Genomic DNA, 23,099 nt, shown 5'->3' with positions numbered 1-23,099 from the left:
TTAGCTTTCGCAACTGCCACACCCACAGCCAGTCACCCACTGTGTTATGTCATCACTCACAATGAAATCACATTCATTGTGGACACAGCACGGTGACTAGGTCCGCGCTGCGAGGCACGCCCCTGGCCTGCTAGTTTGGCTGAATATTGAATTCTAGATTGGATGACACTTTCTTTTTTGGCAACTGTATGGGCTAAAGATGAAAATTTCCTACTGTACAGCTAGAAATGTTGCTTTTAAATAACACGAGTCCTTTTAAATAACTCACTAAGTGCGCCAGGAAGAGAGGGAAGGACATCTCCGAGGGCTGGAAGAGACACGGTGGCCAGCCTGGTGAGTACAAAACTCTCAGCTGTGAGGCTCCAGCAGGCTCACACCAGGGAGCTCGAGTTGAAAATCCCAGGGACAGGAGATAAGGTGAGGGGGCAACTATTATAAGGGACACCCTGAAAGCCTACCCCTGTGGGTATCCACGTACCCACAGAAAAGAGAAGCCCCCAAAGCTTTCCTGTCTCAGCCCTTGTCATGCGTGGAGAACAATCCCCCTGAGAACTTGCAATGACATGCCTGTCCTGTCTGGGTTCAGGATTCACATAGACGCACGGTCCTTGTAGTCCAGGACCATGGTGTGACTGAGGCAAACGGAGGCTACATTGGCGTCAGACCCCAGAGCACAAGGGAGAGCCTTCCTCTACAGACACTACAGAGCCTGGAGAGCTAGTGCTGAGTGGAGCCCCAAGGCTGGCTGGAGACACAAATACAGAGGAGGGGTCACCAAGGAGCACCCCCAACAGAAGTTCAGAAATCCAGTTTTCTGAAGACTCCTCGAACTTCTCCATGTATGAACTGCCCTGTCACTGGCCAAAGAACTTCAGTCCTGCCTACACTTTACCCTTCACCCCACCCCCAGGCAATAAATGTAGCTCCTTCGTTCTCACCCCCGTACCCAAAACCTCTAGAATCTCATTCCCTTTTCTAACTAGGGAGGTAGATTTGAGTTTATCTTGTCTCCCTGCCCTTCTTTTTTCAAAATTCTGACATCCTATCTGGTCTATGCACATCAGATAATATCTGGTCTATGCACATCGGGTACTGAGCCCTGTTGCAGGGTAACAGCTGGACCCTGGAGTGAGCAGAAAAGTGATCACAGGCTGGCAACACAGCTGGGAGTCTCGCGAAAGCAAAGCCGAGTGTCAGCTCCTCAGCATCAGCCCAGGCACAGGATTCCCACAGGCAGAGCCCCGCCGAAAATGAGCTCGCAATCCACAATGATCGAGCATAGGGAAACAACCCACCTGCGGATTCAATGAACAGAAAGGCGACCCCTAAGCAGTTCCGGCGATGGGACCATCAGAGCATGGCTGTACACAGACGTCTTTCCGCCGAGTAGAGCTGTAAACCAAGGAACCGAACACAAGACACCGTGGGAGCAGGTTCTGAAGGAATGAAGAGAACGTTTAGAAATAAAGAATAGTGAAAAGAAAAATCTCAGTGACCAGGTTAGCCCGGGATGAGCCAGGGTGAGCCCAAAATCAGGGCCGCTCAGCAACTAGAAGCCCGGCCCGGGCACTGAACAGACGGGACAAGGAGCAGGAAGTTGAGACTTGAAGAAGATTGTAAGGACTTCTAGAGTGAACGCTTTCTTCAGAATTTTGGCAGCATTGTTCTCGTCTTCTTGCTTCTCCTTGCGTTGTCTACGAGTCTGAAGACACCGATTTAGAACACACACACGCATGCACACACACATGCATGCACACATGCACACACACAGCTCCCAGGGACGCCTCTCCACCCCTGCCCACGGTCCAGGCCGCTGTGCTCGGGAGGGAAGCGGCCCAGCCACGCTCTGCCTATGCAGTGGACCTTCTGAGACTCGCGTGCTTGATTTTGGGAATGTTTCTCCTTCCTCTGGAACTCCTATTACTGGGATGTTGAGCCCCTGAAATGCTTCTCACTGTCGGAGGCGCAGGGAGCCCACTCCCTCGCGGGGATGGAAGCAGCGGCATACAGGTGCAGGAGGAGGGCCCAACACCCCTGCCCCCCTGCCCCCACCTCCTGGAAATAGATGCCAAGTGGAAAGAGCTGGAACAAAGCTGGGGGCGGGACGCAGGAAGGCAGGGCGGCAGGTGCAGAGAAACTCACACACCCTTCCCCAAACCTCCTGGCCGGGGGGCGAGGAGCACCAGCGCTGTGGCAGTGCACCGCTCAACCTCACACCAGACCCTGCTTCTAAACATTTTTTTTTCTTTTAAAGATTTATTTATTTATGCACACAAGAACTGGGGAACAGGCCAGAGGTGGGGGGGATCCACCAGAGTGGGGAGCAGAACAGGCAGATGACTGAAACACACTGCTGAGGGGAGCAGCGGGGAGACAGGAGAGGTCTGCCGCGCCATGTGGGTAGCTCCCTGGCCGGGGCTGGAACTCGTGCTGCAGTGGCTGCAGGTGGCCTCATAGGTTGCACCCTAACCCCGTGTGCCACCAGGGAGGCCTTAAATACTTTTCTATGATTTGAAGTTTTTTCAAAACATGTAGTTAAGAAAGGAAAGTACGAATTATGGACATTGAGGAGACAGAGCTGTGCTGCCGGGAGCTTCTTCCAGAGATTCGTCATTCCTCTCCCGGCTTTTCACAGGGAGAAGGGCCCCCAGCTTCAGCGCACCCACCAAAGGGCATTCCATACCACACATAAGTGCCTCCAACCTTTGGTTTTCAGAAACCAGATTGGAGCTCATGTCTAAGAAAAAGTAATCTCGCTGACTTCGAAAGAGTAAAAGAGTATTACACTTTATTGACAGAGAGACGTGGGCATCCACACGCCCTATACACAGTAACACGACAGTACAAGCACAGGCGTATTAAAACATAGCCAGTTCTAACAGCCAGGTATTTCCTATCACGGAAAACAGGTCTCCTGCCGCAGATTCACATTCACATGCCCACCAGAGTAACACAGACCCTGCACACAGGCCACAGGGCGTGTCTGCACACAGGGTCACGCCCTGCGGCAAACCTTTTCCAGCCACAGTGTCCAGGGGCACGCGTGACAATAAAGGACTGGGAACAGGTGCAGGCATCCCTTATTTTTGGATGTCTGGGGACACTATCACCATCACTTCGTATGGACTTTTTTTTTGAGTGTTCCTAGACCCCCAGAGGAATCTCCCAAGTCATACTGAGCAGGGCACCCTACTCTCGGAGAACGGGGGCAATCTGTAATCCAATCCTTCTACCTGAGATGGTGCAGTGTTCTCCAAGGGCTGCCTTGGTGGTGACACCCCAAAAGCTGAGGCTCCTGCAGGCAGCACCTGTCTGTAAAGCACCCCCAGCACTCCAAGGCAGTGCACTCACCACAATCACTTCATCTAAAACCAGAGTGAGAAAGAAACCGACGACGCGGCGGCCCGTCTGACCAGGTGAGACCACCTCCGGTCCCACGCGGAAGCCGGGCGGCGACCTCCTGCTGACGTGGGCACCACAGGCAGTGGGCAAGAAGAGCAGGGAGCAGTGGCGGGGAGGGGGGCATGATGACCGGTCAAGGACAAGCAGATGTAAAAGAGCTGATAAGATTTGTGTTCTAGAAACCCTGGTACCTTCCACTCACTCCTCGCAGACGAGACTGTCAGCCATAGCACACATAAGAGCCTCAGGCCAAGCTCACACCGTGCCCAGCGGCTGCAGAGTCCACACAGAGTCCCACTGCGACTCTCCGGGCAGGCATCTCCGCCCACAGCTCCTGCGCACCCGGCGCCCACAGGGTGGCGGCTGCCTCCCCGCCTCAGCTGGTCACGAGGGCTGGGTCAGAGCCAGGGGCACGACGGGCTGGTGACCCCATCCTTCTTGACGCCGGGCACACGAGAGGTGGCCGGGCCAGGTGCGCCCTGGCCCCTGCGTCCAGATGCCTGGCAGGTCACGGCCAGGAGTCAGCAGGCTCCTGGCGGCCGCTCAGTCCAGAGTCGGTCAAGTCTCCACTGGCCACCGGCAGGAAGCAGGGGGCAGACCGGCACCATTGCGCCCGCGGCGGAACGCAACAACGGGACAGGACCATGCGCGCCGGTCTCCGCGCCAGGCTAGGTCTTGCTTCTCCGCAGGACCGGGCCAGCAGGCCCCTGGCTGCCCTGGAACTTGAGGCTCTGCATGTTGACATGGGCGCCATGTCTGATCAGCGTCTCCACTGCCTTGGTGTGCCGGCCCTGGGCGGCCAGGTTCAGCGCGCTGAGCCCCTGCGCATCCGCCAGGTCCAGCACGTCAGCGCTGGCCAGCTCCTCCACCACCTCCGCGTGCCCGCTGGCGGCAGCCAGGTGCAGTGCCGTCTGGTTCTGGGGCCCGCGGGCCAGCACGTCAGCCTTCTCCTCCACCAGCAGCTTGACGGTGGCCAGGTGTCCATTCCGGGACGCGAGGTGCAGGGCGGTGCAGCCCTCCGCGGTAATGGCCTCCTGGCGGGCGCCCCGGTGCAGCAGCAGCCGCGCGGTGCTGGTGTGGCCCGTCTCAGCGGCCACATGCAGGGGCGTCTGCGCCCGCTGGTTGCACAGGTTGACATCTGCTCGCAGGTCGATGAGCACACGGGCCACGCGGTAGTGGCCCCGCTGTGCGGCCAGGTGCAGGGGCGTCCTCCCATCCTGCGTCTGGGCGTTCACGCTCACCCCCGGCTGCTTGGCCAGCAGCTTCACGATGGCCAGGTGGCCCTGCCAGGCAGCGTAGTGCAGCGGCAGCCAGGCATCCTTGCCCGGCAGGCCCACGTCCGCGCCACGCCGCAGCAGCAGCCGCACGACGCCCTCCTGCCCATGCTGGCAGGCCACGTGCAGAGGCGTGCGGCCCTCGGAGTCGGCCTCGTGCACGGAGGCGCTCCTGTCCAGCAGCAGGCGTGTGCTGCTCTCGTCCCCGTTCTGCGCGGCAAAGTGCAGCGCCGTCCAGCGGTCCTCATCCGCAGCGTTGACGCTGATCCTGCGGGCCAGCAGCAGCTCCACCAGGCTGCGCGCGCGCTTCCCCACGGCCAGGTGCAGCGGGGTGGAGCCCCTCCGGTTGGTCCGGTTGGGGTCGGCGTTGTTGAGCAGCAGCCACTTGACGCACTCCTCCTGGCGTGCCTCCACCGCCAGGTGCAGCAGGCTGCCGCCGCCCTCCAGCACCAGGTCCGCGTCCTGCGGCTGCAGGATCTTCATGAGCCGGCTGGTGTCCCCGCTCACCACCGCCTCCACCAGCTTCTTCTTCTGCACGTCGGTGGTGCCCAGGTCTGTGGGGAGAGCGGGTGCGGCTCAGACGCTGCTGCCCCCCACCTTTGCACAGGCCTCCCCGGGCCCAGCCGGTCCCGGTGCGGCCGGGATGCCCACCGCCCCCGGGCGGCTGCTCCCCTGCGACTGCAGAAGGGTCAGCCAAGCGGCCTCGTCTGCGCTCACGTCTAGAGGACACGGGCAGGCCATGAGGACTCCCTGTGCTCTGTTGTCACTGGGCAAAATAAAAGCCATTCTGGGCACCCGCAGGGCTGTGGCAGTGACTGCGGGTTCTTCAGAGCGAGGAGGGTTCTTCAGAGCGGGAGGGAGACATAAGGAAAACGCAGCAGGGGCGGGACAAGGAGAGAAGAGTAGAAAGAGAAGGAGAAGGGGAAGAGAGGGCGGGCGCAGGGCCGGCGTCCACAGGACACAGCTCAGCACAGAGGGGGACCCTGCGACGGGCTGGTGGGCAGCGCCCCTACATGCCCGGCCCCCAGGCGCACCCAGGCACTGAGCGGCGGCACCAGAGCCAGCTGGTTCAGGGCAGAGCAACGGTCCTTCTCGGCTCAAGCCCGGGCACCTGGTCTTTGTCTGCTCCTCCAGGACCCACACGCCGCCCGCCCGCCCGCAACCAAGGGCCGGGGCCGCTTACCACTTGTCGGAGGCTCCCGCTCGAAGGACAAGGACAGGGACCCCCGGGAGGAGAAGGCGGAGTCCACGGAGGACACCCCGGAGAGCCTCTTGCCGCTGCTGGCAGCCGGGAGCTTGGACTCGGAGGCGCAGCGGCTGAGCTCCTCGGGGCCCTCGAGCGTCTGCGAGATGCCCGAGTCCAGCTGGGACAGCAGCTCGGACAGGCTGTAGTCGTTGTCGAAGGTGGGTGCGGAGGCCCGCTTGAGCGGCGTGGACACGGGTGCCTGCGGGGACGGGGGTGATCTAAGACGCGCAGCAGGGGCCGGGCGAGCGCAGGACACTGGGGCTGTGGGCGCCACGCGGGCGCACCCTACTCCTGGCAGCCAGCGCCGGGAAGGACCGACCACCAACCCAGGAAGGCCAGCGTGCCACTGCCCTCTGGGGTGGCTGTGCGGGGAGTGAGCTCCAAGGCGGGGAGCTGGGGTGCCGGGGCGTGTCCACAGTCAGCACTGGCCAAAGTGAAGGATGAGCTGGGGCTGGGGCTCCCCAGCTTTGCCAAGCCCGCGGGCTCACCTTCGTGCTGCCCAGGCCTGGCTCTGAATGCAGACGGGCGCGGGATCCAGCCACAGGGACAGGACACGAGGCCACCACCAGCATGTGAGGGGCTCCAAGTGACCCCCCGGGGGCCGGTGCTGAGTCACGCCCCCTGCTGGGTGCCTAATCAGGGTCCCGGCCGCTGGCCCCAGGCCCCTCTGCTCCCGGGCCGAGCATACACGCCTCCTTATGGTCGGCAGGCACGGCTCACACCTGCAGGCCTCCCAGGCCCTCGCCGAGGCTGGGCCCGGCTGCCAAACCAGGCGTCGGCCTCCAAGCTCAGTCCAGGCTCCTCCAGCCACAGACGGGAGGCAGCCGGGACGCCGCCTGGGGGCTGCTGGCAGCCGCAGGGCCGCGGGGGAGCAGTCGGGTTGGGGGCCCCAGAGTCCAGGTAGGGAGGCCCCACTACCTCGCTCCTGGGCTCCGGCGGGCTCCTGGCGTCTGGCTCCTGGGCCTCCCTCACCTCCTCATCCGGCTTCTCGCACAGGTCCTCCGTCTCAGAAGTGATTTCTTTGGGGAAGAAAACAAGAGCGCGGTGAGCCTCGAGGGGACGCCTGTGTGTGGCTACAGATGGCTGAGCAGGCTGCGGGGCGCTCCGCTCTCAGCGACCCCCTGGCGCCAGGCACAGCGCTTCTGACGGGAGAGGCGGGTTTGGTCAGCTTTGACTGTATTCACGCTAACGCCTCCCCGGATAAGTATCACAAATAAAAACAGAGAACGCGGCCTCTGCATAAACTCCAGTGGACATCCCGCCCTGGATGGGAGCAGGGCACCCCAAAGTGTCTTTGTCTTAGGGGCCTCGGTCAGGACTGGGGCTCCTGTGCTGCTCCCCCAACCCCAGGGCTGGACCCATTTGCAGGGAGGAGCAAATGGGTCCAGTTTCCTAAAGGAAGCCTTCCTGGGGTGGGGCCCCCATGTTTTCAACACCACGGTCAAGTTCAATCTCAAGTCCCTTTCCCGAGCATGTGGCCCATGTGTCATGGGGACCCGGCGGCCTCAGGCCAGCGCCACAGCAGCCTCGCGGGAGATGCTGTCCCTGCGCCGGGGCAGGCGCAGGGGCGGGCGAGGTGGTCCCGGCTGGTGGAGAGGGCACAGGCACCCTGGCATGCCTACCTGCCCGCTCACTCACCGCCCCCCGGACAGCAGCAGAGCACGGCGGCTCACCTTGGAAGGTGGGGCGCTCGCGAGGGTCCCCGTGCCAGCACCGCTGCATGAGGCGCAGGAGCAGGGCGCAGGCCCGTGGCCGGGCTCTGCACACGGGCGGCAGCTCCGGCCGGTGCCCCTTCACCACTTTCACCATGATGTGCAGGATGTTCTTCTCGTCTGCGAAGGGAGAGCCAGGTGAGGGGCTGTGCAGGCCGGGCCGGGCCATCCGCCGGGGAGGGCTGTCTGTGCGCGGGGGACGGGGCTGCCCATAGGGGAAGGCCACGGGGAGCCCTGGCCCGGGTGCACCAGCCCGTCTGCCACCCTCGCCCGGGGACCACACGCTGTCTGTCGAGGCCCCGAGCTCCTAATCTCAGCCTGGCAGGCTCGGTCTCTGGCTCGGGCTGTGGCCCCATCACCTCCCCGGGAAGCCAGGCCCCTATCAAAGCGCAGATCTTTCTGGGCATCACACTCAAAGGAAAACGGGTTCAAAGGAGCAGTTTCTGACGAGACACGTCCCAGGTGGAGGGGAGCCAAAGGGAGACAGCGCTTCCACCACCCCGGGGCGCAGCGCAATGCTCCCAGGAGACGGAAGGGCCCCCCGAGTTCCACTCCTAGCTCCAAGCGCAGGCCCAGGGCGGGCTTCAGGGATGGAGGCCCGTCCTCCCGCCCCACCCTCCTCCTCCTTCCCCCTCACTCTCTTCTCCTCAGACTGGGGGGCCCAAAGTGACTCTTGGGGGCCATTTTCTCCCTGCACAGCCTAAGCCAAGCTGCACCCCAAACTTCCTGTTCCCTGCAGGCCCCTTGGCCCAGCCCCACGTGCCCACGCCCAGGAACCGGCGAGGCGGCAGCCGGCTCACGAGGCCCCGACAGCGGCCGGCGTTCTGTGATGTTTGCGCCTCCTTCCCGTTAAAGCTGGAGCAGCGAGTGCTGCTGGCACCCACAGCTTGTTTCTAGACGGCCCAGGCGTCCCGAGTCCACCCCGTCCTCTGAACAAAACACACCTGCACGCTTGCCACGGCCAAACGCAGGCGGACAAGCTCCGCGACGCCTCGAGCGCCACACCCCGGCCCTCCTGCCCAGCAGCGACCTTCAGCCTCGCGCCAGACAGGGACCTGCGTCCATGACCTTGGCTGCCTCGCTGGAAAGCACTCAGACCAGGGACCCCCGGAGGACCAGGGGACCAGGCCACACTGGCTGCACCAACAACAGCGACTCCCCTGACCCACTGATTGTGAAACCCCAAAATGGCACGAGTCGCCCCGACAGGCTGGAGAGCAAAGGGGATCTTCCTCCAACAACGTGCGCGCGTACCGGCGCCCACCACACACAGACAGCACACGCGGACCCCCGAGCTGGGCCGCGCCCACCCAAGAGCCCCCATCCCATCCAGAAGAGCTGCAGGGAGTGGGCCGCGGGGGTCTGGGGCTACGGGCAGACCTGCTGGGTGGACAGCACAGCCCCTGCCCAGGGCAGCCCCCCGCAACCCCCACCACGGAGCCGGCTTGAACCGCGCGGACACAGCCAGGGGACACATCCAGACACGCCACTCACCTGCAAACGGCTTCTTCTGGGTCAGCACACCCCAGATGACGATGGCGAAGCTGAGATGGAGAGAGGGCAGTTAGGGTCAGGAGCCAGACCCGGGCCTGGTCAGCAGCTCCCACGGCCATGGGCTTGTAGGAGGCCCGAGGCTGGACAGATGCCATTTCCCCGGGGAACACGTCCATGGGCAGCCCCAATGGACACCGCCGACCTAACCCTAACTGAGCACGGGGGACGCCCGAAAACAGGCCACCTGCTCTGGGGGAGGCAGCGCACACCCGCTGGGCCTCCGCCTCCCGCAGGCACTGGACTGGGGCTGAGGTCTGGCCTGTGAGCACAACCCGCGTGAGATGTCGTCCGAGGCTTGTCGGCGAGGACGCTGAGGACACAGGCTGGGCGTGCAGACCCACGCAGAAGTGACAGACGCCAACAAGGGCTAATAATAAAAAGTCCTGGCACCAAAAAAAGCTCAAGCTGATCGTTCACTAAAGCAGACCCAGGAGCCCGGCTCGGAGACCCCGCCTGCGTGGACGGGGCTGGTGAGACGCAAAATGCTCCTTGGGCCGTGAATGGGAGCCTTGCTGCAAGTTCAAAAGTTGAACCTCTCGGCTCTAAAATAAATACGCGTACTCTCCCCCAGCACTGCAAGCTGGGGCCTGCACCCCGCGCCAGCCGCCAGCAGGCGCAGCTCGGGCCAGCTCAGCCAGCAAGGCGGGGGCACGGCGCCCTCCACCAGGACGCCAGCCGGGCTGGGGGGCCACGGGTGCTGAGAGCCCGCGCGGCCTCCTGCCCGCTCCTCCTCCTCCTCGCTGGGTCAGGTGACTCCCGCCTTCACCTCCTGGAAAGGGCGGTGCCCAGCACGGGGAACCAGGCTGGGGTAGGAGCCACCATGTCTGTGCCCCTCTGTCCAGGGAAAGTGACACCAGAAGTCCAGCAAGGCCAGAGGGCCACATGTGGGCAGGCCAGAGCGCACGCCAGGTGGACACAGCCCCTCAGCAGCAGGTTTCTCCAGTGGGTGAGCTGTAAGCGCTTTCGTCAGAACACGAGGCCTCACCAGCCACTGATGTAACTGGCACAGCCGGCAACACTGTCCAGTGCAGCCTCACTCTCACCGGGCACAGCTGCCCCTGGACCCGCCGGCGACACCTGCCCACGCATCGGGAGGGCCCCGGGTGCTGGGCACGGGATACACACACCTGTACACATCGTGCTTGGTGTCAAAGAGGCGGCTCTTCTCGCGGATGCGCTCGGGAGGGAGGTAGGCCACCGTGCCGAACAGCCCGTCCACGCTGAGCTCGTGTGAGTGGGACAGCCCGTGGCACTTGGCCAGGCCGAAGTCGGAGATCTGCAAGGACAACGACAGAACGGGCTCAGGGGTGGCTCAGGGCTCCCGAGCCAATGCCTGCAAAGGCACATCCCCACCCCCACACGCCCCTTGAGCCCCAGCAGCCCTGCTCCCCAGACAGGTGCATGCGGCCAGGGAGAAGGAGCTCTCTGGTGGGGAGCACACTCTAGGGGAGGGAGACAGCCCTGGGAGAGGAGCACACTCCTGGAAGGGAGCACACGCCAGGGAGGGAGCACAGTCAGGGAGGAGCTCCCTGGCAGGAGAAGGAAGAGAGTGGTCACTCTGTTCCTGGAGGCAGGGGGCCTGCCACGGTGGCCAGCCCAGGTCGACATGCAGGGAGGACGTGAGAATGTGAAACGCGAGGCCAAGGGATCCAGCTGTGTAGCCTCCCAGCTGGGGAGCCGGCAAGTGGCAGCACGTCCCTCCCAGGGAAACACCTAGAGAAGCCCTTTAAAGTCAGCAGAGCACGCGGCTCCCGTCTCCACCTGCACCACTGCTGTGGTCATGGCTGCTGGCCGAGGCGCACTTGGATCTTAGGGTCCAAGCAGGGTCCCCCCTTACACACGGGCCCCGACCCAGCCACTCAGGCCCGCTCCTCTGCCTCCTGTCTCCGTGGGCAAAGGCCCTGAAGGCTCCTGGAAACCCACGCCCACACAGGGAGCGTGGGGTCTGTGAGGCCAGGCCCCGGCCGCCCCACGTCCCGGTGCCCACTGGGAGCTGGTGAAGTGGTGTGCACGGCCAGGCCACTCAGAGGCGCGGAGCGGCCCAGGAGCCCTGTGCAAACAGCCCCTTCAGAGCCTTTGGCATCAACCACCAGCTCCACCCCCAACACACCTGTGGGTGATGCTGTGGCTGAGTCAGGCCTGCGTCCTGGGCTCGCCGTGCCCCAAGGGGAGCCCGGCCCGGGTCACCACCGCAGAGGCAGGGAGGGCCAGAGAGGCCTGCCCGGCTCCCCGGCCTGCAGGCTCTGCCCTGCAGCACTCACAGTCAGTCCCCAAGCAAACCCGCGCCGAGCTGCAGACCAAAGGCCAGGGCGGAAGTGCAAGAGCCCCGGACAAGCGGGGGACGGCACGGAGCCCCTTCAGCAGTGGGGCCGCCACACTCAGAAATGAAACCGCTGGTCGCCAGGATCCGGCCTTGGCCCGGCCACGGCTCCCCTAGCTGGCAGCTTTTTATTTCTGCCATTTTCAGACATAGCCAGCCGCTTCAAAATGTACTTGGTGGCGGGGAAAGCAGCGTGAATTCTGGGCACAAGCGCCGGCATTTCAGGCAGACTCAGACGACGGCTCTGAAGACCGCAGCCCTCTGCCCACGGGACTTCCCGCCGCCTGCCCAGGGCCCGCCTGTCCCCTGCTCCTCTGACAAGCTGTCACCGCACGCGACACGGTCTACACTCCATCTGCAGATCTATACTGTAGGGCCAAGATCTACACTCCAACGTGCATGTGCAGCGTCCGCTAGGAGCCAGAACCTCGGGCCTCCACCCTCGGGCCCGGCTGGACAAGACCAGGGAAGGGAGGTCAGGCCGTTTCCAGACCCAGGACAGGCCCTGCGGCCCTCTGAGCAGGGCCTGGTCTGGGCGACTGGCCCGGAGGCAGAGCCCAGATTTTCAATGACCTCATCGTGGACCCAAAACAGGTTTACATGGAGACCCTGGCATGGACACTCAACACCGAGTGCACCACGTGCTGTGTGAGCCCTTACGACTGCGCACAGCCTGGCTGCGTGGCTCCCCGTTCTCGCTTCCCAGGGGCATGCCAAGTTGACTGAGGGGCATGGGGGGGGGTGGCCCCCCAACTTCTGATCTGACCTCAGGCTCCCATATTAAGGTATTATTGTTCCAAATAATGGCCACCTGAGAGCCCCTGCCAGGCTCGGCTGTGCCCCCCAGCAGCTGTCTGGGGCCCAAGGGCACGGTGGACACAGAGCTGGTCTGTCTAGAATGTGGAGGGGGGGGTGACCGACTTGCTGGAGTAACAGGGAGTCAGAAGCACCCACTGGGACAGGCCCTGGAACGGTGGGGCTCCCCCCACCCCCCACAGCTCCCTGGGCTGGAGGAGGGGCAGCGTCACTCCATTTGCTGTCATCAGAGGCATCGCCCAAGTGGGGGTCGGGGGCTGCTCCCGAGAGGACACCAGGCAGGGCACTGTCCCCGCAGCCTCTGAGGGACACACTGGCCAGCTGGCAGAGTGGCCGGGACAGGCAGGGGGCGTGAGCTGGGTGGGCCTGAGCCTGAGGGACGCGGCTGCAGACACACGGGCGCAGCTCACACGCCCCTATGAGAGCTCCTGCGAGCACCTCCCTCCCAGGCCTCTCCAGCCGCCCTCACAGTGGAGGGGCCTTCATGCACTGCCACCCGAGAAGCCCAGAATGTTCCAAGATTGCTTGGGTTGTTTCCTCCACCAAAAGACTCTCCTGCCTGTGCCCCACCCCCCAGCAGGAAAGCCTGACGCTCATGATGAGCCCTCCCACCTGGTAACACCCCACCCAGGGTGGCCTGGGCCACCCCAGCACCCACTCCCCGCTTGGCCTCCCACACCGCACACGTGAACACCACATGCAGGCAGCAGGCAGGCAAGGCAGGGGCACTGGCCAATGCACACAGCAGGCCACAGGCCTGGATTCACCCTGAGCCCCGAATTGGCAGGAGCCAAAGGCCAAGTCCTCTGGGCACCTGACTCTGATGATGGAGCAGCCCCTGCAGGGGGCCCTGGCAGGCACACAGGTGCACACTCAGGTGCACACACACGCAGGTGCACACACACGCAGGTGCACGCAGGCAGCAGGGCCCTGCATCAGCTCTTCTTCCTTCCTTTACAAGACGAAGTTCTACATCAAAGGCTTCATCTCGCTCGGGGCCCGAGGGACTGTGTGCCCCGTGAGGACTGATGTCAGCTGGGCAGAGGGTCTGCATGTGAAGTCAGCCACCAGCTGGAGGGTGACCCCAGGAACCTCAGGAGCCCCAGAGCCACAGGAAGGTCTATCCACCCGCGGCCACCTGGCTCTTGCCAACCTGAGGCACATCAGCCCGCGCACGTGGCCTTTTCCGGCAACATCCACCTGAGGGACCACTCACTATAGTGAGTGGAAAACCCACTCCCCGGTGGCCTCGGCTGGCTCGATGGCTCACAGAGCCTGCTGCAAAGTGGGACGCAGGAAGCGGCTGTGTGCACGAGCCTCCTTTTACGGGTGAGGAAACCGAGGCCCAGGGAGAGCCCAGCAAGAGTGCAGCGCGCACAGGCCAGACCCCTCAGCCCTGCCCCCACGAGCCAGGGGGGTTTTAGCCCGTGGCCCTGGGGTCCCCGCCTGCCCAGAGGCCGATTCCCATCCTGCCCTGTGTGTGGGAACCCCCGGAGTGTGCTCCCCAGTATGGACGTCAAGAGAGCCCCGGACAGAAGCCAGACAACCAGCTCCAGGGACTGTTCCCGATTTCCAGCAAAGGACCCCACACTGTCCTGTTCTATGACCTCATCCTCGAAACAAGAGCGGAATTCACGGCCCCTCGGCATGAGAACAGGATGTCCCCCACCCTTAAGCCTCTCTCCACAACAAGGCAGCCCCTCTTTCAGAGCATGCCACCGCCCCCCGCCCCTGCCGAGGGGATCCTGCCACCCAGCTCAGGGGCTGCCGCCTGAGGCTGCCTCTCCCCGACATCCTGACCCCCCTAAGGGGAGCACCGCATGCACCATCTTTCCCAGGCTGCCCAGAATGGGGAGCCAAGCTCCAGGACTAGGGGGCGACCCGTGTTCTTATGGGTCCATTCCCCAGCTCTAGGGGGTTGACAGCAACCACGACAAGACAGGGGCGGCTGGAGTTCTGTGCAGGGTGGCCCAGGTTCTAGCGCCGGCCCCGGAGCCGTGTCCTCCCCTAGTCCTGCTGCCAGGCCCCGGCCCGGACGCCCTGCCCAGGCGGCCCCGGCGCGGCCCACCTTGACGTGGTAGTGGGCGTCCAGCAGGATGTTGGCGGGCTTGAGGTCCAGGTGCAGGAGCGGCGGGGACATGCAGTGCAGGAAGTTCATGCCCACGGCCGTCTCGTGCACGATGCGCACGCGCAGGTCCCAGGGCAGCGGCTCCGAGGCCAGCAGCTTCTCCAGCGAGCCGGTCTCCATGAACTCCATGACCAGGCCCACGGGGTCCTGGCAGATGCCGTAGACTGGCAGCACGTACCGGAACTTGGCCATCTCCATCTTCTTGGCTTCCTCCAACAGCTCCATGCGCTCCCTGGAAGACAGCAGGGTGTGGGGTGAGCGCGAGGGGCCTGACGCCAGCACAGAGCCCCCACGGAGCCGCAGCCCGCACTGCAGAGACGACTGACACGCGTGCTGCCGCCGTGCACACCAGAGCCCAGGCCCAGCGAGCGGGTCACGGTGCCGTGCAGGCCCTGCGGGCAGGGAGGCTGGGGGGCGGCTGCTGAGCCTGCTTTTGCGGTGTCCCTGAGGGGCCGATGCTCGCTCCCTGTCTGCAGACGAGGAGGCGTTCAAGGCCTATTAAAAGCAGCCCGGATATCCCGCTGAAGAGCCGACCCACCGCCCAGCACGCCCCAATCCAAGCCCGCTGGGAACGGGACGGGCCCCAGGATCGGGGGCTGCAGGCTCTGCCCAGCGCCCCGGCCGGCCACCTGGAACGTGCACTGCAGTGGACGTGACTGTGATAGGGGCCACCCTCGCGCTGCCCAGCATGGGCGTCAGCAGCACCGCCACGGGGCGGTGTCCCCCACCGTCTCCACCCACAAACCCTGTACCCGCCCCCGGACCTCAGTCCAGTAGCCCGACACAAGCCCCTCCCACCAGGGGGTCCACGCTGGTCCCGCGAGACCGGCTTCCTCCACACCACGCAGTCTGCAGAGCCCTCCCGGGCAGCGGCCGCCAGCAACGCTGCCCCTCTCCAGGGGAGTCGGAGGCCACGGTTTGAAGGGATAACGTTTCGCGATCCGCGCGTCCATCAATGGACACGGGGCTGTGCCCACCCTCTGGCTGTGGGAACACCGGTTCCCACACAGGCACCTGCCGCAGCCCCCACTTTCAGCCCTCAAGGATCCCACGCCCAGGGTGGGCTGTGGGCTGGGTGGCAGCTCTGCTTAACCTCGTGGGAAGCTGCAGACCAGCTGCGGCCTAGGCCGCTGTCTATAATTGTGGGCCGTGGGAGGTCTCACGGCTTGTGGACACACTGGTCAGGGCTGCTCTCTCCGCAGGGCAGACACCAGCAGCTGCGACCCAGGCCCCACGGAGCCCACACATACGCTCTCTGGCCCTCGCAGAAAGTGTGCCAGCCCTAGCCAGGGGCACCTCCTGTGCAGCCCGTGCACAGGGACCACGTTTCTCCATGAACCAGACAAGGACCCCAGAGCCCGGTCTGTGCCAATCTCATGAGACAAACTCCCAGTGAGCTGGGGAGGAAGGACCAGGACAGGCTTGGCCACACGAGCCTCGGGGAGCCGCTCTCCCACACAGACACGGGGCCAGCTGACACGCAGACCCCCAGGCTTTACTCTGGAAGATGGGTGCCAGGCAATCTAACAAGCTCCTAAAGGAAGCTTCCAGAACCACAGGCCCAGACCGATCAGAGCTGGCACCAGGCAGCCTCCGCAGCGGCACACAGCTGTGCAGGCAGCAGGGCGGGCGGCCCAGGGCCTCCTGCCACCAGCACCTGCCTGCCCGGTGCCCGGACGACACCCACTTCCCTGCAGGATCTGAAATGGAGCCAGGGACAGGCCCCTGGCGTCCTGGACCCCACCTGCTTGCTTGTGGCCTCTGCGCAGCTAGAACATGCCTCCCAGAGACCAAGGCGGCTGGCCAGGAGGCCCCGGCACTGTCACCAAAGTTCAGACCCTGGGCCACCCTGCTCCTGGGGAAGCATCTGCAGGCTCCAGGCTCGAGGGGGCCACGGCCTCGCGCTGTCTCGCCCTGCAGCTGGCGCCAGCCTGCTCTGCAGCAGTAAAGGCCCCGTCAGATGGAGCAAATGCTTTTCAACCAGATGCAAGAGAAGCTACTAGGCTGGGACAGCTGGTGTCCGTACTCCTCAGTCACTTTCATTTTAATTCATTTCTAGTTAAAGTCCCCTTCCTGACCAGCACCCCGAGCGGCTTCCACACACAACAGGGGCGATAGGAGCCCCGTCCCTGCCTTCACAAGATCGTGCAATCACACCAAAGGGAAGTGCAGCCGAACCCCAAGTGCTGTACAGGGAAGGGTGGGGCCCTAAGGAGAGTGGGGAGCAGGCCACAGCGGGTGCACAGGAGCCTGAGGGAGGACAGCAGGCCCCAGGCCGCATCTGGAGGGGAATCAAAGGACTGAGTGACCCACCCCGAGTCTCCACAGGCCCAGGACACCTGCCCGCTCGCCCGCTCGAGTCTCAGGCGGGCCCCCCATGAAGCAGGTGCTTCGGAGCCCTTCGGGAGACGGACACCCATGCTCGCGGGGGGCTGTGGGGCCCCTGGGCCCTCCGTTGGGGAGGCTCCATGAGGCACATTTGGTCCCTGGCCCTGGATCACAGGGAGGCAGACCCCAGGGGGCGCCCCAGCCTGCACTGGCCTCAAGGCATGTGAAGAAGAGGGACGGGCTGGAGGCCAAGGTCAAGCACCCCTTAAAATCAAGCTGGTGATGGAAGCAGGAAGCAAAAGCCACCGGGTTCGTCTCCCTCCTCCTCCTGGACAGCCGTGTGAGTCCTCAGTGCAGCTGTCTGCGCCCCTCATGCCCGAGCCTCAGGGGCTGCGGCCAGCTGCCCGGCCGTCCCAGCGTGCTAAGACCCAGGTTTGTCTGCTCCTGGGCTTCTAGCTCCTTTACAGTGGCCGCTCGCCAGCCCTCCTCAACGGGCTCGTGCACACAGGGTGGTGGGCGTCCGAGACGCAGAGACCCAGGGCCGGCCTGCAAGGGCAGCAGCGCACCCCACCCTCCCCCACCCCGCCTGGGCTGGCCAAGGCCTGGGGGCTCTTCCCCTCCCAGAGACATTCCGCAGGGAGATCCGCTGCCGTCCGGAGAACAGTCAGCCACCTGGAGGAGCCCGGGGATCTGGAAAAGTGGAAGATGTGGCCACTCGGCAGGCGCTTGCCTCCGTGTGCCCAGAGGGCTTCACACATCAAACCTGCTGCCAGGTGTCCAGGTCATGAGCGGCTCCCACCAGCCACTGCGCTGTCCCTCCTCCGTCCCTGTCACCCCCACCTCGGGTTCAGCCAGCCAGTGTGCTGCACCCCCCATCACGGGCCTTTGTGCAAACAGGCCCCGGGGTCCGAGTCAAAGCCACGGCCGGTGAGCCCACCCAGGCCAGGCGGAGCCGCACAGATGACCACATCCCACCACACCTCAGGGCTGCGTGCAGAGCCAGCTCTCCAGGAAGGTAAGTCCCTGCTTCCCGGGACAGAGCGGCCTCGGGCGCTGCGGGCAGGAGCCCGCCCACCCCCGCCCCTCCCTGGGGATGGCCCAGGCCCAGGGAACGGGGTGGTGGGGCCCCAGCTTGCCAGCCTTCTGGTCTGAAGAGGCAACACAAACACCCTCAACTCTGGGGTTATCCAGTCACCCCCAAGCTTGATTCCAAGTGACCCCCACCAGACTCGGCCTCCACCTGCAGTAGACACTGTGGCCAGGCAGTTCAAGCACTTTCCTCTCGTTTCCGAGATGGCGCCTGCAATTCAAGGAGGCTGGCGGGGCCCTGGGGAGGGCGCTGAGGAGAAGCGCCCCCGAGGGCCAGGCTGGCAGCGCCTGGCTCGTGTCTGGTCTCATGTCCCCGACGTTTTTGGTTAAACGCCTTCCTGGGAGCAGCATGTGTGGTCTGTGGGCGCGGTGGGGGGCACCCGCAGGCCTGTTCCTATAGGGCTTGCCACGGGGGCTGCGAGCCGAGTGAGGTCACAGGAACCCCGCAAACAGGAGCGAGGGTCCGGTCAATGCCAGACTCCCCAAAGGCCCCGAGGGTGAGCTTTCTGGAAGCATCTGCCTTGGAAAGGGGGCGCGCAGGGGTGGGGCTGGAAGGCACTCAGCTGCAGGAGGGGTGGGGCGCGGCGGTAACAGGGCCTCACAGGAGGCTGGAAGCACCTCTGGGAAAAGCAGTAGGAAGATGTTTAATCATTGGTGAGCCGAAGCCTCTCGCCGCCAATCCCGAGCCGTTCCCAGGCCTCGGAGGGTTCCCACACTGCTAGTTTTAAAACCAACAAGAATCGGGCTTGTCCGAGTGTCAGCGCCGTCGCTGCAAACCCGGGGTGTGCTCAGGCTCGCCCTGACTAGCTGCTGCCACGCTGGCATCTGCACTGGGCCCGGCGCCCGCCGCTCTGTTCACAGCTATTCCCCGGTGGGGGCTGGAGGGGCGGTGCCTCTGGGGTCACTTTGTTCTCACCTGAAGGGTAACAAGGGTCAGCCAGGGAGGCCATGAGACAAGCCGCTGGAGGTGGAAAAGGCAGCTTGTGGGCACCACTGGGCACTGCCCAGGCGCCTCCGAAGTCCCCTTGCTGGACTCTCAAGGTCCCTCAACGGGCCATTGGGGCCGAGCGGCCCCCCACCAGCACAGAAGCCGCAGACACATGGCCTGGAGCTGCCTGCTGCCCCTGGAGCCCAGGGTGGGTGCTGGGGCCCAGGCCTGCTGGGGTCGGGAGACCCTGGCCAGACTTTGAAGGACAAGCAGCTTGGGTAAAGCAGCCCGCCCTGTGCACAGGAGGGGCCACAAAGGAGGTCGATGGCCCTGGGAAGGCAAGACTCAGCCCCCACACCACTGGGGCAAGAGGAGGAGTCCCCTAAACCGATGAGTGGACACTCGGAGGGGTAACGGGAGCCCCAGCGAAGGCCTAGTCCCCACTAAAGGCAGCACTTTGTAAAGGGAGGTGGGGACTGGAGGCAGCTCATCCAAGAGTGCTGGGCCCGACCTGCCCAAGTCGGCAGGACGGTGTCCCAGCCACGAGCCCAGGGTCGAGGAGACGCAGCGGGTGGCAGCCCTGCAAGGCAGTAGCGCACCGCGGCTGCCGGCCAGTTCCCACCAGGCCTGAGCCCAGGGTCAATAATTAACCCGCAGGAGTTCTCCCACGGAGCAGGTCAGGAGCAGGGCTGACCGCGTCCGTCAGACCCCTTCTCACGTGGAGCAGGGCTGACCGCTTCCGACAGGCCCCCTGTGCAGACCGCCAGGCCGCCCCCCGCCGCTCCAGGGCAGGAGGCGAGGAGCTTCCGGCTGGGCGATGCTGGCCTCGACCGCGCCGCCCGGGACATGCCACCACCTGCCTGGCGCGGGCAGGGCCGGAAAGGCTTCCAGTTAGAGGACAAAACACTTTTCAACCAGGCGATGCCGGATCCTAAGTGACCCGCCTGGAGTGGAGAAACCACCTCCAACTGGGTCATCCCAGACACGAGGGACCGGTCGCCGTAAATAACAGATTCCGAGCACGCAGGCCGTGAGTCAGCCGGGGAGCGTGTTTACTCTGCTCTGCCAAGACGAGAAACTGGAGCAAAACCTCCGCCAGGGAACATGCTCCTTTCAACCAGAAGCCGCCACCAGACAGAGTCCAACGGGCATAACAGTCGCCCCCACCCCGGGTCTGGCCTTGAGGATGGAAGCAAGGGCTGCGCCCGGAGGTCTGCGTGTCAGCAAAATAACCACAGCGCCCCTCGCGGCCAGGGACGCTCCCGGGCCCAGCCAGGGAGGGGGCAGGATCCCGGCCTCCCCTCGGAGTCAGTGGCCTCTCCAGCGGCACCTCCAGCGAAAAGCCACCAGGGCTTGCCCCACAGCAAGATCTCCCAGGCCTCGCGGCTACTGCAGGCGGCAGCACACGCTGCGTCCAGGTGCCGGCAGGGGACACTGGCCACGGCGTCCACCAGGGGACACTGAACTGGGCTTAGGAGCCAAAAAGCGGAGCCAGCAAGGCCGGGTGGGGTTAAAGGCGCCCTGTCCCGCTGGGGGTGTGTCCAGTGTCCAGCACCCAGGCTGGGGAGGCGGCCACACAGCACAGCCGCCTCCGCAGAGGCCCAAGTCCACTAGAGGAGTCCAACGTGCTCCCTGAGGCTTAAAACCCAGCCATGAAAGGCGGAGGGGGGAGAGCTGCGGCTCCCCATCCGCTCCCCACCCCACGCCGGCCACACCCCAGGCCCCGAGGTCCAGGAGCCTGCGCTGCGCTGCTCCGGAGGCGCAGCAGGATTCCTGCGGCTTAGACCGGACAGTGGGGCGCAGAGGCCCGCCGGCACGACCACCCCGCGGAACGCGGCGAGGCTCCTCCCAGAGGCCCGGCCTAGACATGAGGTCACCGGAGCGAGGCCGGGAGGAAGCGCCGGGCACACGGGCCCGCCGGGGACCCGCCTGGGGGCCCGCCGGGGACCCGCCTGGGGACCCGCTGGGGACCCGCTGGGGACCCGCAGCGCGGACGCGCCAACGTCGGCGCAAGGCGAGCCGGGCCGGGCCGGGCCGGGCCGGTGCTTCCGACCGAAATAATTACCGTCTTACAGCAATTTGTGCCTCGCCGTAAATTACTAAGTAACCCGAAGGGAGCCTCCCCGCTCACAAAGCCGGGATCCGGGCCTGGCAATCTCCCCAAGCCGCGCAGACCGCAGCGCGCAGGTGGGGCCCGGCGCCGGGCGCACCCCCGGGTCCCCCCGCCTCGCGGGCCCCGCGACGCCGCCGGCCTCTCCCCCCCCCCGCGCCCCGCGCCCCGCGCCCCGCCAGCGCCCTCGGAGCCGGAGCCCGGCCCCGGCCCCGGCCTCGCCGGCCCCCGCGCCCCGCCCGCGGGGCTCGCGGCCCGCCCGGCGTCCGCCCCCCGCGCTCCCGGGGCGCCGCTGGGGGACGGGGCGAACCCCACGACCGCGGACCCCCGCCCGGGCCCGCCCGCCGCTCACCTGTCGTCGACGTGCAGGCTGGGCGAGCACTTGATGGCGAGCCAGGTCTTCCAGTGGACGTGGCGCACCTTGTACACCTGCCCGAAGCCGCCCGAGCCCACCTTCTCCCAGCCCGCGAACTCGGCCGCGTCGAAGGTGCGCAGCAGCCCCAGCGCCCACGGGCTCCCGCTCGCGCCCGCCATCGCGCCGCCGCCGCCCCGCGCCCCGCGCCCCGCGCCCGCGCCCGCCCCGCGCCAGGTGCCCAGGTGCGCGCCCCGCCCGCCGACGTCACGTCCGCCCGGCGCCCCGCCCCGGCCCGCCCCGCCCCGGCGCCGGACCCCGGGACGCCGGCCCCGCCGCGGGGCGCCCCCCCCCGCGGCCCCGCGCGCCCCCCGCGGCCCGAGCGCCCCGGCCCCCCGCGGGACGGCCGCGCCCCGGAGGGCGCCGGGGGCGCACAACCACCCGCCCTGCCCGGCCCCCCGCGACCGGCCTCGCTCGCCCGCGACTGCCGGGCTGCCCCGACGCCGTCGCCCCCAGGCAGGCGGAGGAGACCCGCGCCCCCAGGCCCCGGGGGGCTCCCGCGCCCCCGCGCCCCGCGCCCACAGTGCGGCGTTGGTAAGCGCGGGGCGCGCTCGGGACCCGCGGGGGCCGCCCCTCTCCCCCGGCCCCGACCCCGGAGTCGCCTCTTCACACCCAAGTTTCCTCTTAGAAAGTAACTTTTTCTAAAAATCACCCCAAGGACAGTCAAGTGTGTTCCGAAGACGCGCGCCCGGCCCCTCCCCCAGAGCACCTTTTCCCACAGAGGGCTTGAAAGGGGAGATGTTTCTCCACCTTTAGGGGAAAAAAATTCCCCGTGAGCCCCGATGAGCTCATCTCCTGGAAGGAGATCCGGGCAGAGGTCAGTGTGATTTGCAAACTTCCACCCCTGAACCACGCTCACCCGCGCCCCGAGCTGCAGGGGCGCAGGCCTTTCCTTGGCCGAGTGAGGTGAATGCGGGACAGGCTGGGGGAGAGAAAGGGCTTTTTAACGATGTTAACTGTGTTTTTGTCTTAGTCCCCCCAAAAGGAGAGGCTGACCCCTGCCCGGTTATGGGAGCCTCGGACTGAGCTGCCCTGGCGCTTCCTTCCCCTGGCACCCCATCATCTCCGGGACAGCCAGCACCTGAGAGAGCTTCCACCTTGTCTCCCACCTGCCTCCCCTCCCGCCCGGGGTTGTTCTTGGGGAACACCCCAAGGGACCCTGCTGGTCTCCTGCTGCCCCCGAGCAGCCCAGGCAGCCATATCCTCCCCCACATTACCTGGACATGAGAAGCGGCCTCCTGAGCTGCCCGGAGACGGTGTGCCAAGCGCATTTGCAGCGAATGAAGCTAACTTTTAAACTTGGGTTCTAGCAATAACCAGGAGGGGAAAGGGGTCCTCCAAAGGGGGGAGCCGGGGTGAGAGCCGAGAGGAAGCACAAGAGGCAGGTGCCGCGTTAACCCGTGTAGGCTGTGCCAGGGAGGAACAGGTGCACGAGGTGTGAAGACTTTAAGCAGAGGCTGAAAGCGGAGTCCGGTGGGGGCGGCCCCTCCAGGCCCAAGGACCTGGGGTTTGCTGGGCGGGGAGGGTGGCGGGCACAGCAGGCACAGCTGGGCCAAGGAGGCCGGGAGAGCCTCTCAGTAGAATAACGTTCACGGAGCACCCATTAAAAATAATTGGGGTTCGAATGTATGAAGATAACTTGAAAGTAAACATAATTATTATGGGGGAAAAAACCGAATTGACTCAAAAAAATGAGTCATTCGTGCTGTTTCCGGGATTTACCTTTCTCTGGATTCCCTGCAGAAGCTCCCATCTCACCTGTGTGGAGCCGGCAGCCATA

The 23,099-nt window shown here is 65.0% G+C and overlaps 1 protein-coding gene across 1 annotated transcript; it reads right to left on the bottom strand.

Moving 5' to 3' along the window:
* Positions 1-2,767: 2,767 nt before the first annotated feature.
* Positions 2,768-21,441, bottom strand: RIPK4 (receptor interacting serine/threonine kinase 4). Its single transcript, XM_037524916.1, has 8 exons — positions 21,260-21,441; positions 14,393-14,684; positions 10,316-10,464; positions 9,129-9,178; positions 7,596-7,754; positions 6,841-6,941; positions 5,860-6,121; positions 2,768-5,230 (listed from the first exon to the last, which is right to left on the bottom strand). Exons 1-8 carry the CDS (start codon positions 21,439-21,441, stop codon positions 4,071-4,073), a joined length of 2,355 nt encoding a protein of 784 aa, XP_037380813.1. The 3' UTR covers positions 2,768-4,070.
* Between the last annotated feature and the right edge of the window lie 1,658 nt (positions 21,442-23,099).

The sequence above is a fragment of the Talpa occidentalis genome, unplaced genomic scaffold (assembly GCF_014898055.3).
Source record: "Talpa occidentalis isolate TD23 unplaced genomic scaffold, MPIMG_talOcc4v2.1 talOcc4.4, whole genome shotgun sequence".
Classification (NCBI taxonomy): Eukaryota; Metazoa; Chordata; class Mammalia; order Eulipotyphla; family Talpidae; genus Talpa; species Talpa occidentalis.
Note: the sequence above shows the minus strand (reverse complement) of the source record. Positions and strands in the feature narration are given on the sequence as shown.

Excerpts from the sequence above, each read along its gene's own strand:
- RIPK4 (XM_037524916.1), bottom strand. The coding sequence starts at position 21,441 with ATGGCGGGCGCGAGCGGGAGCCCGTGGGCGCTGGGGCTGCTGCGCACC. Across the intron at positions 6,942-7,595 it reads CGAGCGCCCCACCTTCCAAG|AAATCACTTCTGAGACGGAG; the intron begins GTGAGCCGCCGT and ends TCTTCCCCAAAG. Across the intron at positions 5,231-5,859 it reads GCGGGAGCCTCCGACAAGTG|ACCTGGGCACCACCGACGTG; the intron begins GTAAGCGGCCCC and ends CTCTCCCCACAG.